Genomic DNA, 10828 nt, shown 5'->3' with positions numbered 1-10828 from the left:
TGGGGGTCCCTGCTGACTAAGCCTGTCTCATCTCTCCCCTTACCTGCCTCTGCTGTTGTCCTCATGATCCTTTGTGTGTTTTCCCAAGCGCCTTCCCAATTCCAAAAACATGGCTGTTAGAATTGCAGTTCCCTTAGAGTTATCAGAAAACCACTGTATGATACAGTCTTTTAAAAGGCCTCAGATAAGAACAGTCTTGCTATTCATGGTGTTTTTTGTGATAGTAAATTATTAAAGTTAGCAACAGCAGATAGTTCTGTCTCATACAGAACTGCACTAACTGTGAGGGCCTAACAAACCCTCATTTTCCTGACAAGACAACTAAATGTAGAGATTCCTTGCATGAACTTCTGCACAACATTTCAAAAGCACACAGCACAGTTCTTCTGATTACAGCACAGCGGTGTAAGAAAGAAGCCTCATTTTCCTTCTTTCAGCCATTAATCCTGGTTAGCATTTGGAAAACAGGAAAGAATCATTTCTGCTTTTGAACTTTGCACACTATGAGCACAGAGTTACTGGGAACCTTGTGGACTTTCCAAAAGGTGGTGTTGAAGAGTTGAATAGATGATCACACCCACAAGACAGCTGTAGGCAGACGTGGAATGCTCTAAGCAAATGTTATACAGCAGGTAGTTGCAGTAATGCAAATGTACTGTAAATTATGGGTATGAGTATCTGCCAATGCATTTAAGCAAGTAACTCGACTCATTAAATAGTTTCTTTTGGAACACTGGACATGCTTTATTTTATTTTTTCACAATTTATTTAAACATCTCACATATACAAAATACATTTTCTTTTTTTTTTGAGAAATGATGATTTTTTTTTTACCCACTGTAGAAGACAGAAATGAGATTTGAAAGCAGAAGCACCTGATTTTGGAGGAAGAGGACAAAGATGAAGAAAAATGATCCACATGCTTAAGCTGCGGGTGAGATGGGACATTCTAAGTTTTGAGACAGACTTCAAAGAAACAGAGGAGTGATACTTTAAATGATACTAGCACCATCAAAGTTCAAGTACTGTAAAAATGCAATTAGCACCACTGTATTTTGGAGTGGGACTGAAAGTACCTCAGATCATGCGAAGAAGTACCTACCAAAGACGTGGATCACACTTGATTTAGTGTATGAGGTAGTTTAAACCTTTGGAAGTTGTGGTTTTAAACTTCCTCTGTGGAAGATATTCAAAGGCCACAAGTGGTGCAAACTTTCATGATTTTTTTATTTTGTTTTTTTTTTCTTTACAAAGGTTGACATTTCCCAAAACAAGGTGTTAAATCTTGAAAGACTTCCAAGTCCTTTTGGGGCTGTATTAGATTTCATTGCACAATGCTCCAATCAATTCTTCTCCTTCTCTTTCGCCCAGAGTTTAAGCAAGTAGATGAACAGAAGAAATGGAAGGAGTCAGCTTTCATTACAAAAAGAAATGACAAGAGAATAATTTGGGAGAGGCTTTAAGTTAATTTTAGTTCATTCATTTGTAACAGACTGGGCCAATGTCCAAACTAACTTCTTGGTCAGGGCTGCCAATATCCAAAGGTGCAATGTCAAGAATGGGCAAGCGAGATGGCTTATTTGTTCTGTATTCAATGATTGTTTTGCCCCATTCATTGTTCTTTCTCTGCAAAAGAAGATTCATTACAGTTGTTATTACACTGTTCATAGTATTAAGAATTGTTTCAACTGAATGGATAATTTCTGAAAGAATTTCATACTAATGTTGCTGCTGTTTTTTGCAAATCAGATACCCATATGCAACTATTTAGATCTCTGACACAGAGAAAATATTTAATCTTCTGAAGTCATATGTTTGATGCTCTCCATAAGCTACCGTGTTATTCACACTGATGTTAAATCCTCACAGAACCTTGCCAGAGTTTTTCAGGACTTAAAGATCCTGCCCCTCCTACAGCTTGTGCATAATTTTCTCAGCCTTCATCTTACATAGAACTTGGGTCTGGTCCATATGAAAAATTTTCTTTTTTGCCACACTGCACAGTACAAGGTAGGCATTGTTTGTACCCCCATCATTCCCACTTGTTAAAGATCTGGCATAGTTGGGTTTTTTATGCTATTTATCTTCACTGCATAAAATTTTGCTGATCTGACTGATAATCTGATTCTGAATTAAGGCATAACTCTGTCCCTAATCACGTGGGCATAGGCAATCACGGCATCCATGGTTTCTGCATTACTTACAGAGCAGCCGTCCACAAGAACACTGTAAGTGAATCTGCTGTTGCCTTCAGCTCGCAGTTCAACGTCGTTGGATCCCTGCAGTATAACAGCCTTTTTAAGGTTGCCGGTTTCCTCATCCATGTAGGCAATGCTGTTCTTGCAGTGGTAGGTGATGTTCTGGGAGGCGTGGTTGGCCAGCAGACGCATGAAGGCAAGCTGGGTGGCCATATCCTTTGTCGTCACACCCTCACTATTGTATTCAAACTGAAAAACAGACAGGAACCCAGTCAGTTGTATTGCTGGGAAAAGACAGACGTTTGTAATGGAAGCATGTGATATTCAGTCTAGGAACATTAAAAAAAATAATCACAGAAGAAGTCTGCAATCAGTTGTCTATTGCAACTAAATTGGATCAAATAAAACCTGTAGGAGGTAGGTTGAAAACTAGATGTGAATGGATGTAGCTAAACTGTAGAATTCTGTTCCGAGATAGAGTGTTAACTGTTTATGTGGGTTCAAAGACAAGATCAGAATAGTTCAAGAAAGAGAAATATATTGTTTCCATAGATACAAAGAAACAATGCACGTCTCAAGAAAACCCTGGGTTGTTTTTTTTGTTTAATAAATAGTGTCTGCGGGTATTACAGATGTTTACTTAATTCTTACAGTCTTTTACAGCATGTACTTTTAGCTACTGTAAGAAACAGGACCCTAGACTACCCTGAACCCTTGTTCTGACCCAGTGTGATCAATCCTATGTTATATTAAAAATCTTGGACACTTAATTTCATCATAAGTTCGACTCAATTTCATTTAAGAATTATCTAAGTAGATGTCCTTAGCTGTACAAAAGCGATTTATTTGCAATTGGCTGGTACAGCGTCCAATGTGCAAGTACATGTATTTCTTGGTTTTACTTACACTGGCAGTTCTGAATGTTACTGTGGCATGCACTTAGCATCTGTGATGTGTAATATAAGTATCTTTCCAGAAACAGTGTCATATGTAAAAAAATCTCAATTAAAAGAATAAGCAAAGATATTTTTCTTACTTTTTCAGACAGTTTCCGGACTGTCTTTATACTAATGCACCATATTCCAGTCCAGACTTCCCTTAACAATAGCCATTAATCATGCTGAATTGATCGTTTGCAGACACCAAGAAAAATTAGAACAATAATAAGAAATCCTTTTAGCAAATTGTGATCCAAACCAGAACTGGAGCTCTGGTCCCTTGAGATAAAAGTCCCTTTTTCATATTTCTCCTCTAAGAGAGTTTAATTTTTGTGTTTGCTTGCTGAGAGTCAGTGAATTAGAAATTCTTCAGACAGCACTGTAGGAATCATGCTCCCATACACCACTTACCTGGCTGCCACCATTGATAGTTTCACCAAACCATACGTGCTTCTTGTCCTTGGGATTCTTGTTGACATACCAGTTCTTAGCGGGAATATGGTCAGGGTTGGCATGGATGCAAGTCTCACCAGTAGCAAAGTTACAGTATGCTCTAATGGCATCTGCAGAGCAGCCTTGGTTAGGATCAATCCAGTAGAAGCCTGTCATTGAGGAGAGAAATTAGAACAATGGTTCACTCAGCCAAACATTTGCATTCACTTGTTTGATATAGGAACTCAGAGAGAGATCATTAAGTATCACAACTAAGTACAATGTTAAGGTGATAACTGGAATAAATACAGATTTTAGATTGTTAAAGTATAAAAAACTGTATTTGAAAGCTAAGGTTAAACATTTTTGTATTATTTTGAAAAATTACTGCAACAATTGCGCAACAATAGCTATAAAGAGCTTTTCAGAATGTCCTTGTATCTGTTTTCAGTGGAGGCAGAGAGAACTTCTTCATTGGTCATTTAGTATTTTCACTAGGTGGCCAAGAATACCATTTATCAGAGAAAGCTAATAAGCTGCAAGTACTCCCTGAGCCAGAAAGGGCAAATATCCAGTGCTAGCATACATACCGCTGCTCCATTCTGGGTGGCTAAGTCTTAGGTCACGGCAGGTGCGAGCTGGGTTCTTTCTGGAGCCTTCAGGGGTCAGCAGGGTCTCAATTTGGTTGTTCAATGTTTTCAGAGTGGCATCAACTTCATAATCCTTAGGTCTGAGGGAAGGCTGATCAGCCCGGAAGTATTCTGCATCAAAACCAACTTCATATCCACCACCATTGGGACCAGGAGGACCAGGGGGACCAGGAGGACCAGGAGGACCCTAAAGTTTTTCAAAAGCAGAAGACAAGAAGCATTGTATTAGACATATGGTTCTCTCAATTAAATGCACGTATGCATAGTCCTGCTAGCACCCTCAGCTCTAATCTGAGGCAGCACATAGGGACCTGCCCTGCAGTGACTACTATGGGCTCAAGCCGTACAAGATGCACAGTGTAGGACTACCACATCTTCTTTGTGTATTTGCTGTCTGGCCATAAGGAATGAACAAAGAGTTCAGGTTTAGGCCTATTGTTTAATGTTAAATAATAACAGATATTTGGGAGTCTTTTTTATTTCAATAAATAAAACTGCATCTTTTCATAAACTGCTAGGCTTTTGAAGGGAGTTTCTTGTAACTGTGACATAAATGTGTCAAATTGACAAAAAATAAGTTATACTCACAGCAGGACCTTGGCTACCATGAGAGCCACGCACACCGGCAGGGCCAATAGGTCCAGGGAGACCATTGCGACCATCTTTACCGGGAGGACCAGAAGGACCAGGTTGACCCTAAAAGGAAACTCAAAACAGTTTAGTGACAGTAGATAACACTACAAATAGAGATTCATATAAATGGGAGCATACATATATATTCACAAAAGGAATGGGGGAGTTATTTGAATATGCTCTTAAATTTACACACCCTTGGGCCAGCAGGGCCGGTGTTACCAGGAGGACCTTGATCACCATGTTGGCCCTATTGGGAAAGATATATGCATAGTCATTAAAAAAATGCAGCGGCACACACTATTTGATTCATACATGATTCAAGAGGGAGCTACAGTCGATTTATGTATTTGGGCTCAGAGAATAGAAATCTAGGGCTAATGGCATTTATTAGTGGAGTTGGGGTATAAAATGCCTTGCTGGGGAAGGAGGAAAGTGTAAAGATGTGTTTAAGGGTATAACCCGTAAAAGCCTCTATATTGTTTCTTCAGATTTTCAGAGAAGATTTTAAAATAAAAGTCCAAATTCCTAAAGGGAATACCAGAATTTAAAGGGAAGAAAATCTACAAATTACTTCTGCTTCTTTGTGATAAAAAGGTTTTACAATTTCTGGCCAAAATAAGAAATAGTAATAAAATCAAAGGCAGAGCTTTTTGAATGCTGTGCTAGCCAAATGCCGACAAGTTTCAGGGCAACTAATGGTACCCACAGTTCTAAAGCCAGCTATCAATGGCAATATCAAAATTTGCCATTTTATGTGAAGAGTGCTAAGTATTAAAGAGAATCTTACAGCCCTTGAATGATGATGCAGAGTGGAGTAAACAGTAACAACCTGCTGGGTTGTGCATATGTAATTCCACAATAAGGTGACCTTATTTCTTTTTTTTTTTTGCACTTTATATTAAAAATACTGAAAATCATTCACTTACAGCAAGACCAGGAAGTCCTTGCAATCCATTGTGTCCCTTCAAGCCAGGCAGACCTCTAGGCCCCTTATCGCCAGGTTCACCCTTCTCACCACGTGGACCTTGTGGGCCCTAGGACAGGATATAAATGTCAGAGGAATAAAACAGAAGGCTTCAAGTATATACTGTGTCAAAACAAGAATTAAGCATAAGCATACTACATTATGCCATAGGGTGTCCCCCCATATGTATGTACATCCTGTCAACTCACCCAGGAAGTCTGTCAATCGCAAAAGCTTCAGGATCCGTCCCATAAGAGAGAATGCTGATCAAGATTCTAGGTCTATAAATATTTACAGCTCCTTAAGCACTACTCTTTGGGCCCATATCTTGAGCACAGTAATGAGTCCTTATTAATAAGCACGTTTTCTCTTCGTGCATCAGTGTGGTAATATATTTAGAAATCAGACTTACAGCAAGACCTCTTGGACCAAAAGCACCAGCAGGACCGACAACACCAGCGGGACCCTGAGACAGGAATAGAAAATGCATGTCACTGCTGTATATAATACCTAATAAAGGTCCTATGCTCAACACATGTCTGCAGAAAGCAAAGTAATTATACACATGTTGTAGGGGTTTGGGCTTTAAGGTACAATGTATATATATGACGGACAAATTTAAACCTGTGTTAATAAAAAAAATTAAGGTGTCAGCAACTTACAGGATCACCACGGTTTCCAGGCTTTCCAGAAGGACCAACTTGGCCATGAGGACCGGGAGCACCCAGAGCACCACTGGGACCAGGGTTACCAGGAGCACCACGCTCACCCTGGGAACAAAGGAAAGCAAAAGGAGAGACAGTGTGTTACTACTGAGTTACACATGTTGGAATATTTCTTCCATGATTATGAAATAAAATAAAAGAACAAGTTACCTTGAAACCAGGAGCACCATCACGGCCTGGAGGACCATCATTTCCAGGATTGCCCTGTTAAAATACCATGAAAAAGCATTAAGTTCCATCAGCCTTCACCTCACATGGAACTGTGTGTCTAATTGCTCCCAATGCGAGTAAGAGGACATTGAGATGGGATAGTGTAAATCTTGAAGAGAACGCACTCTTCCTTATAGATGCTACTCTCAAATGCCTTAAATATATTAATGCTCATAGAAAAAATAAGATCGTGTTCAAATATTTTAGGCTTTACAAATTCAGTATAGAAGAAAATTACTGAGTTTTACTATATTTCTGTAAAGGTCAAGACAATAGTGGTCTTCATCTAGCTTGCCCTCTTGTAACACCAAGATCTCCTTTTTAGATGAAAAATGCCAGTGGTGAGAAAAGGACTTCAACAGTAATCACAGCTAAATTACTTTGTTGCAGTACTTCACAAGTTTAATTGGCTTCCTTTGCAAATGTTAATTTCACTTCAACTGTTTCACTGTGTGCACTAGCAAACCTTTTCCTTCAGAAAATTTCTATGGAAGAGAAAGTTTATTTAGTTTTCATACTCATAAAGTAAAATTACTCTTCTCTGATCTCTTTGAGTCCTGTATTAACAACGTTTCAGGTTATCAAATAAGCTTCCCTGATAAGGCCCAGGGAAAGTTTTATATAGTTATCCTTACAGGAGACAAGATAACGTGTCAATACTTTAACTGTTGTTATAGCGTAAGTCATGTATAGCCACTGTATGGATACCCTTCTTCAAGGCGAACTACTAACCTGGATGGTTGAACTGGATGAGTAAGTTTTTGTTCTATGAAGAACTGTGAGCAGGGCCCTGTCCCCCAAGTAGGAGGCACTGGAGGGAGCAATTTGTTCCACTCCAGTGTTCCCACATTTCCCCTTCTGCTTGGAACTCAAGTGAATCCTCCTTTGTGTCTTAACCTGCACTGATGTCTTCAGTTCAGCAGTACCACACAGGCCAGAGTTTGTTCTGTTGTGTTTTTAGCCTACAAACATACTTCACATTTTATGGTGAAGGAATGCACATTGGGAAACATTATGTAGCTCAGCCACAACGCTAAAGTGTTACCTGTTTTGCAAGGACTCTGAAATAGTGCAGAGTGTTGCTTATGTTCAACAACTGAATGCCAACTTCAAGTAAAAGTGAGTGCAATTTTTATACTTCCCTGAAAGATATGTGTAGTGCATCTAACATGATGCTTCAGAAAACCAGCTAACAACAAGCTTTCCTGACATATTCTTCTCTACAGCCAAAACCTTATTCCCTGGGATGTAATTTTTTTCCAATTCCCACAATGAAGTAACCTTTATCCCTTCTCCATCTTTCTTGGCAATTAAGTAAGAAGTGAAAACATTCTGATAGTGACTCTAGGATGCATTACAGACACAATTTGTGCCTTGAAAGATCTGTTACCCAGTTGAGGACAGGAATCCATGCCTGTTAGAATCCTGCTAATTTTCCCTGAAGACACTGGAAGGTACAAGTTTGCTAGAAGAACAACCTCTAGCTACATCTTTTTTTTTTCCTGTGTATTTTTCTTTGACTCAGAGTAAAAGAAAAACAATCTTGAAGAGGAAATAAGACATAGCTTACATCACGACCAGCTTCACCAGGAGCACCATTTGGACCAGGAGAACCCACTGGACCAGAGGGACCACGGGCACCAGGAGGACCAGAAACACCCAGGGGACCAGGTTCACCCTAATAAAGGAACAGTAGTAACAAGATGTGACATTGTAATACAACACAAACCAGTCTTGCAGAACTTTTGTCCTATATCTAAGAGAAACATTTTTCTGCAATTGATTCTGGAAGTGAAACAGATCCAGGACATAAGAAACATATCTAACTATACCAGATATTATCTTAATTCTAGATTTTCCACCTCTTCTATCAGAAACCTCTGATGCCATTCAAAAATATGCTTACCTGCAGACAAAAGTCTTGTTTGTCTGCAGCAAGTAATAATTTATTCCACTGCTTTAATTCTGTTAGATCCACATCTGTTTGCAGCAGCAATGGAAACAGCAAAATCTGTATCTACCTTTCCTTGTTTTCCCTTAAGAGAAGACCTCAACTCTTTTCTTTACACCTCTCTATTTAAAGCAGTTAATTAGTCATATACTCACTGTTGCTCCAGAGATGCCTGGAAGACCACGTTCTCCCCGAGAGCCAGGCAGACCAAGGATACCAGGAGCACCAAGAATACCCTGAGGACCTGGGGTACCAGGAGGTCCCTATGACATAAAGAGATTATTATTCATATTAACAGAGAAAAATATTTTTATGGCCCTCCACATTTCTCATTTGTTTTGCTCTCCAACACTACCAACTACTTCCCAAGGACCTTAGTGTGTGTCAGTGCTAGTTCCTGCATGGAAGAAGTTGTAACCAAGCCAAAAGACCTTAAACTCCAAAGCTAAATGTCTGTATGAATATAATGCCAGTTACACTCCCCTCACAATTGTTTTCCAGTGAAAATTCCATTTCTGAACAAGACAACACATGCTTTCCCCCTTCCCATTCAATAACAGTGGGTGATGCATGAAAACTGGGGTATTCAGTACACAGAAGATGACTGTGTGAGGGAAATCCATAGTGAAGAGACTGATCATTTGAGACTGATGCCGCGACATCCTTAGGAGATCTCTAGGTGGTATCTGACACCTCCAAACAACCCTTAGAGTTCTCTAATGACCATTTGAAAGGTAGAGGTTGTTTACTTAAATGACTTTTCCGTTTCTTTGAAATTTGGGCATATGTGGTGCTAAACTTGGTAGAAGTAATCATCCTGACAGATTATCCTAGATTATTATCCTAACTTAGAGTCAGGTCTATTGGTCATTTATAGTTTTTGTAATTTAAATTAAATTAGAAAACAGAAAATGTATTATTGCTTTATACTGGACATTACAGGCCAAATTTTCAATTTTCACTTTCAAAATTTCAACACATATGTCTGACAATGACATGCAAGATTTCATTCTTAGCTGCAACTTCTGCAGATCACAGAAGAAATTTCTACAAATTTTTATTTAGAAACAAGAGTGGTAATTCACATGAGGGCATACTTCCCTAAGACAGAAATGTGTCAGACTTCAAAAATGCCACAAATTCTGGATGTGCAAGCTTAAAGATATTAAAAATAAATTTATTTATTTGCATAATTCTAAGCCACCCTGGGGTCAGACAACTTTAACCTTGTGATCCCCACAAATTAGAGTTTCTGATACAGAAATGAACTGAGACTGTTCTAAATGGATGTTCTCATGTTCCTCCTTTTTCTACCAATGATGCTCATTTTCAAATTAGGAGACTCTGCTTCCCTTTCTTAGGCTAAGTAGCAATTCCTCTGCAGTTAACCTTGTTGCTTTCATTCGGGCTGCTTGCAGAGAAAGATGAGACTCTCCACAAGGGGAAAAACAAAATTAAAAAAAGATAAAAACCTGACCCAGAGATCAGGCTCAGTTTTTATGGCATGTTCATCAAACATGTCTATTAACAATTTATTTAGTCTCAGGTTCAACAAGGCCAAGTGCCAGGTCCTGCACTTGGGTCACAACAACCCCATGCAACGCTACAGGCTTTGGGAAGCATGGCTGGAAAGCTGCCTGGTGGAAAAGGACCTTGGGGTGTCGGTCAACAGCCGACTGAACATCAGCCAACAGTGAGCACAGGTGGCCAAGAAGGCCAACAGCATTCTGGCCTGTATCAGAAATAGTGTGGGCAGCAGGACTAATGAAGTGATTGTCCCTCTGTACCCAGCCCTGGTGAGGCTGCACCTTGAATACTGTGTTCAGTTTTGGGTCCCTCACTACAAGACATTGAGGTGCTGGAGTGTGTCCAAAGAAGAGCAATGAAGCCGGTGAAGGGTCTAGAGCACAAGTCTTATGAGGAACAGCTGATGGGACTGTGCTTGTTTAGCCTGGAGGAGGCTGAGGGAAGACCTTATCGCTTTCTACAGCTGCCTGAAAGGAAGTTGTAGCAAGGTTGGTATTGGTCTCTTCTCCCAAGTAAAAAAAGTGATAAGACTTGAGGAAACAGCCTCAGATTGCTCCAGGGGAGGTTTAGATTGGATATTAGGGGAAAAGTTTTCAC

At 39.6% G+C, this 10828-nt stretch overlaps 1 protein-coding gene across 1 annotated transcript in view; it reads right to left on the bottom strand.

Annotated features, from left to right (window-relative positions):
* Positions 1 to 723: 723 nt before the first annotated feature.
* The window catches only part of COL1A2 (collagen, type I, alpha 2), a gene marked incomplete at its 5' end in the record, with an annotated part of 39112 nt that continues 29007 nt past the window's right edge, over positions 724 to 10828 (bottom strand). Inside the window, 12 exons of the mRNA XM_010182829.1 lie at positions 724 to 1626; positions 2205 to 2447; positions 3548 to 3738; positions 4159 to 4405; positions 4807 to 4914; positions 5048 to 5101; positions 5781 to 5888; positions 6231 to 6284; positions 6481 to 6588; positions 6694 to 6747; positions 8324 to 8431; positions 8860 to 8967. Of these exons, the coding sequence (XP_010181131.1) occupies positions 1480 to 1626; positions 2205 to 2447; positions 3548 to 3738; positions 4159 to 4405; positions 4807 to 4914; positions 5048 to 5101; positions 5781 to 5888; positions 6231 to 6284; positions 6481 to 6588; positions 6694 to 6747; positions 8324 to 8431; positions 8860 to 8967 (1530 nt within the window). The remainder of the gene's footprint in view (positions 1627 to 2204; positions 2448 to 3547; positions 3739 to 4158; positions 4406 to 4806; positions 4915 to 5047; positions 5102 to 5780; positions 5889 to 6230; positions 6285 to 6480; positions 6589 to 6693; positions 6748 to 8323; positions 8432 to 8859; positions 8968 to 10828) is intronic.

The sequence above is a fragment of the Mesitornis unicolor genome, unplaced genomic scaffold (assembly GCF_000695765.1).
Source record: "Mesitornis unicolor isolate BGI_N332 unplaced genomic scaffold, ASM69576v1 scaffold14954, whole genome shotgun sequence".
NCBI lineage: Eukaryota > Metazoa > Chordata > Aves > Mesitornithiformes > Mesitornithidae > Mesitornis > Mesitornis unicolor.
The sequence above is the reverse complement of the archived record's forward strand: the minus strand, read 5'-3'. Positions and strand labels throughout refer to the sequence as shown.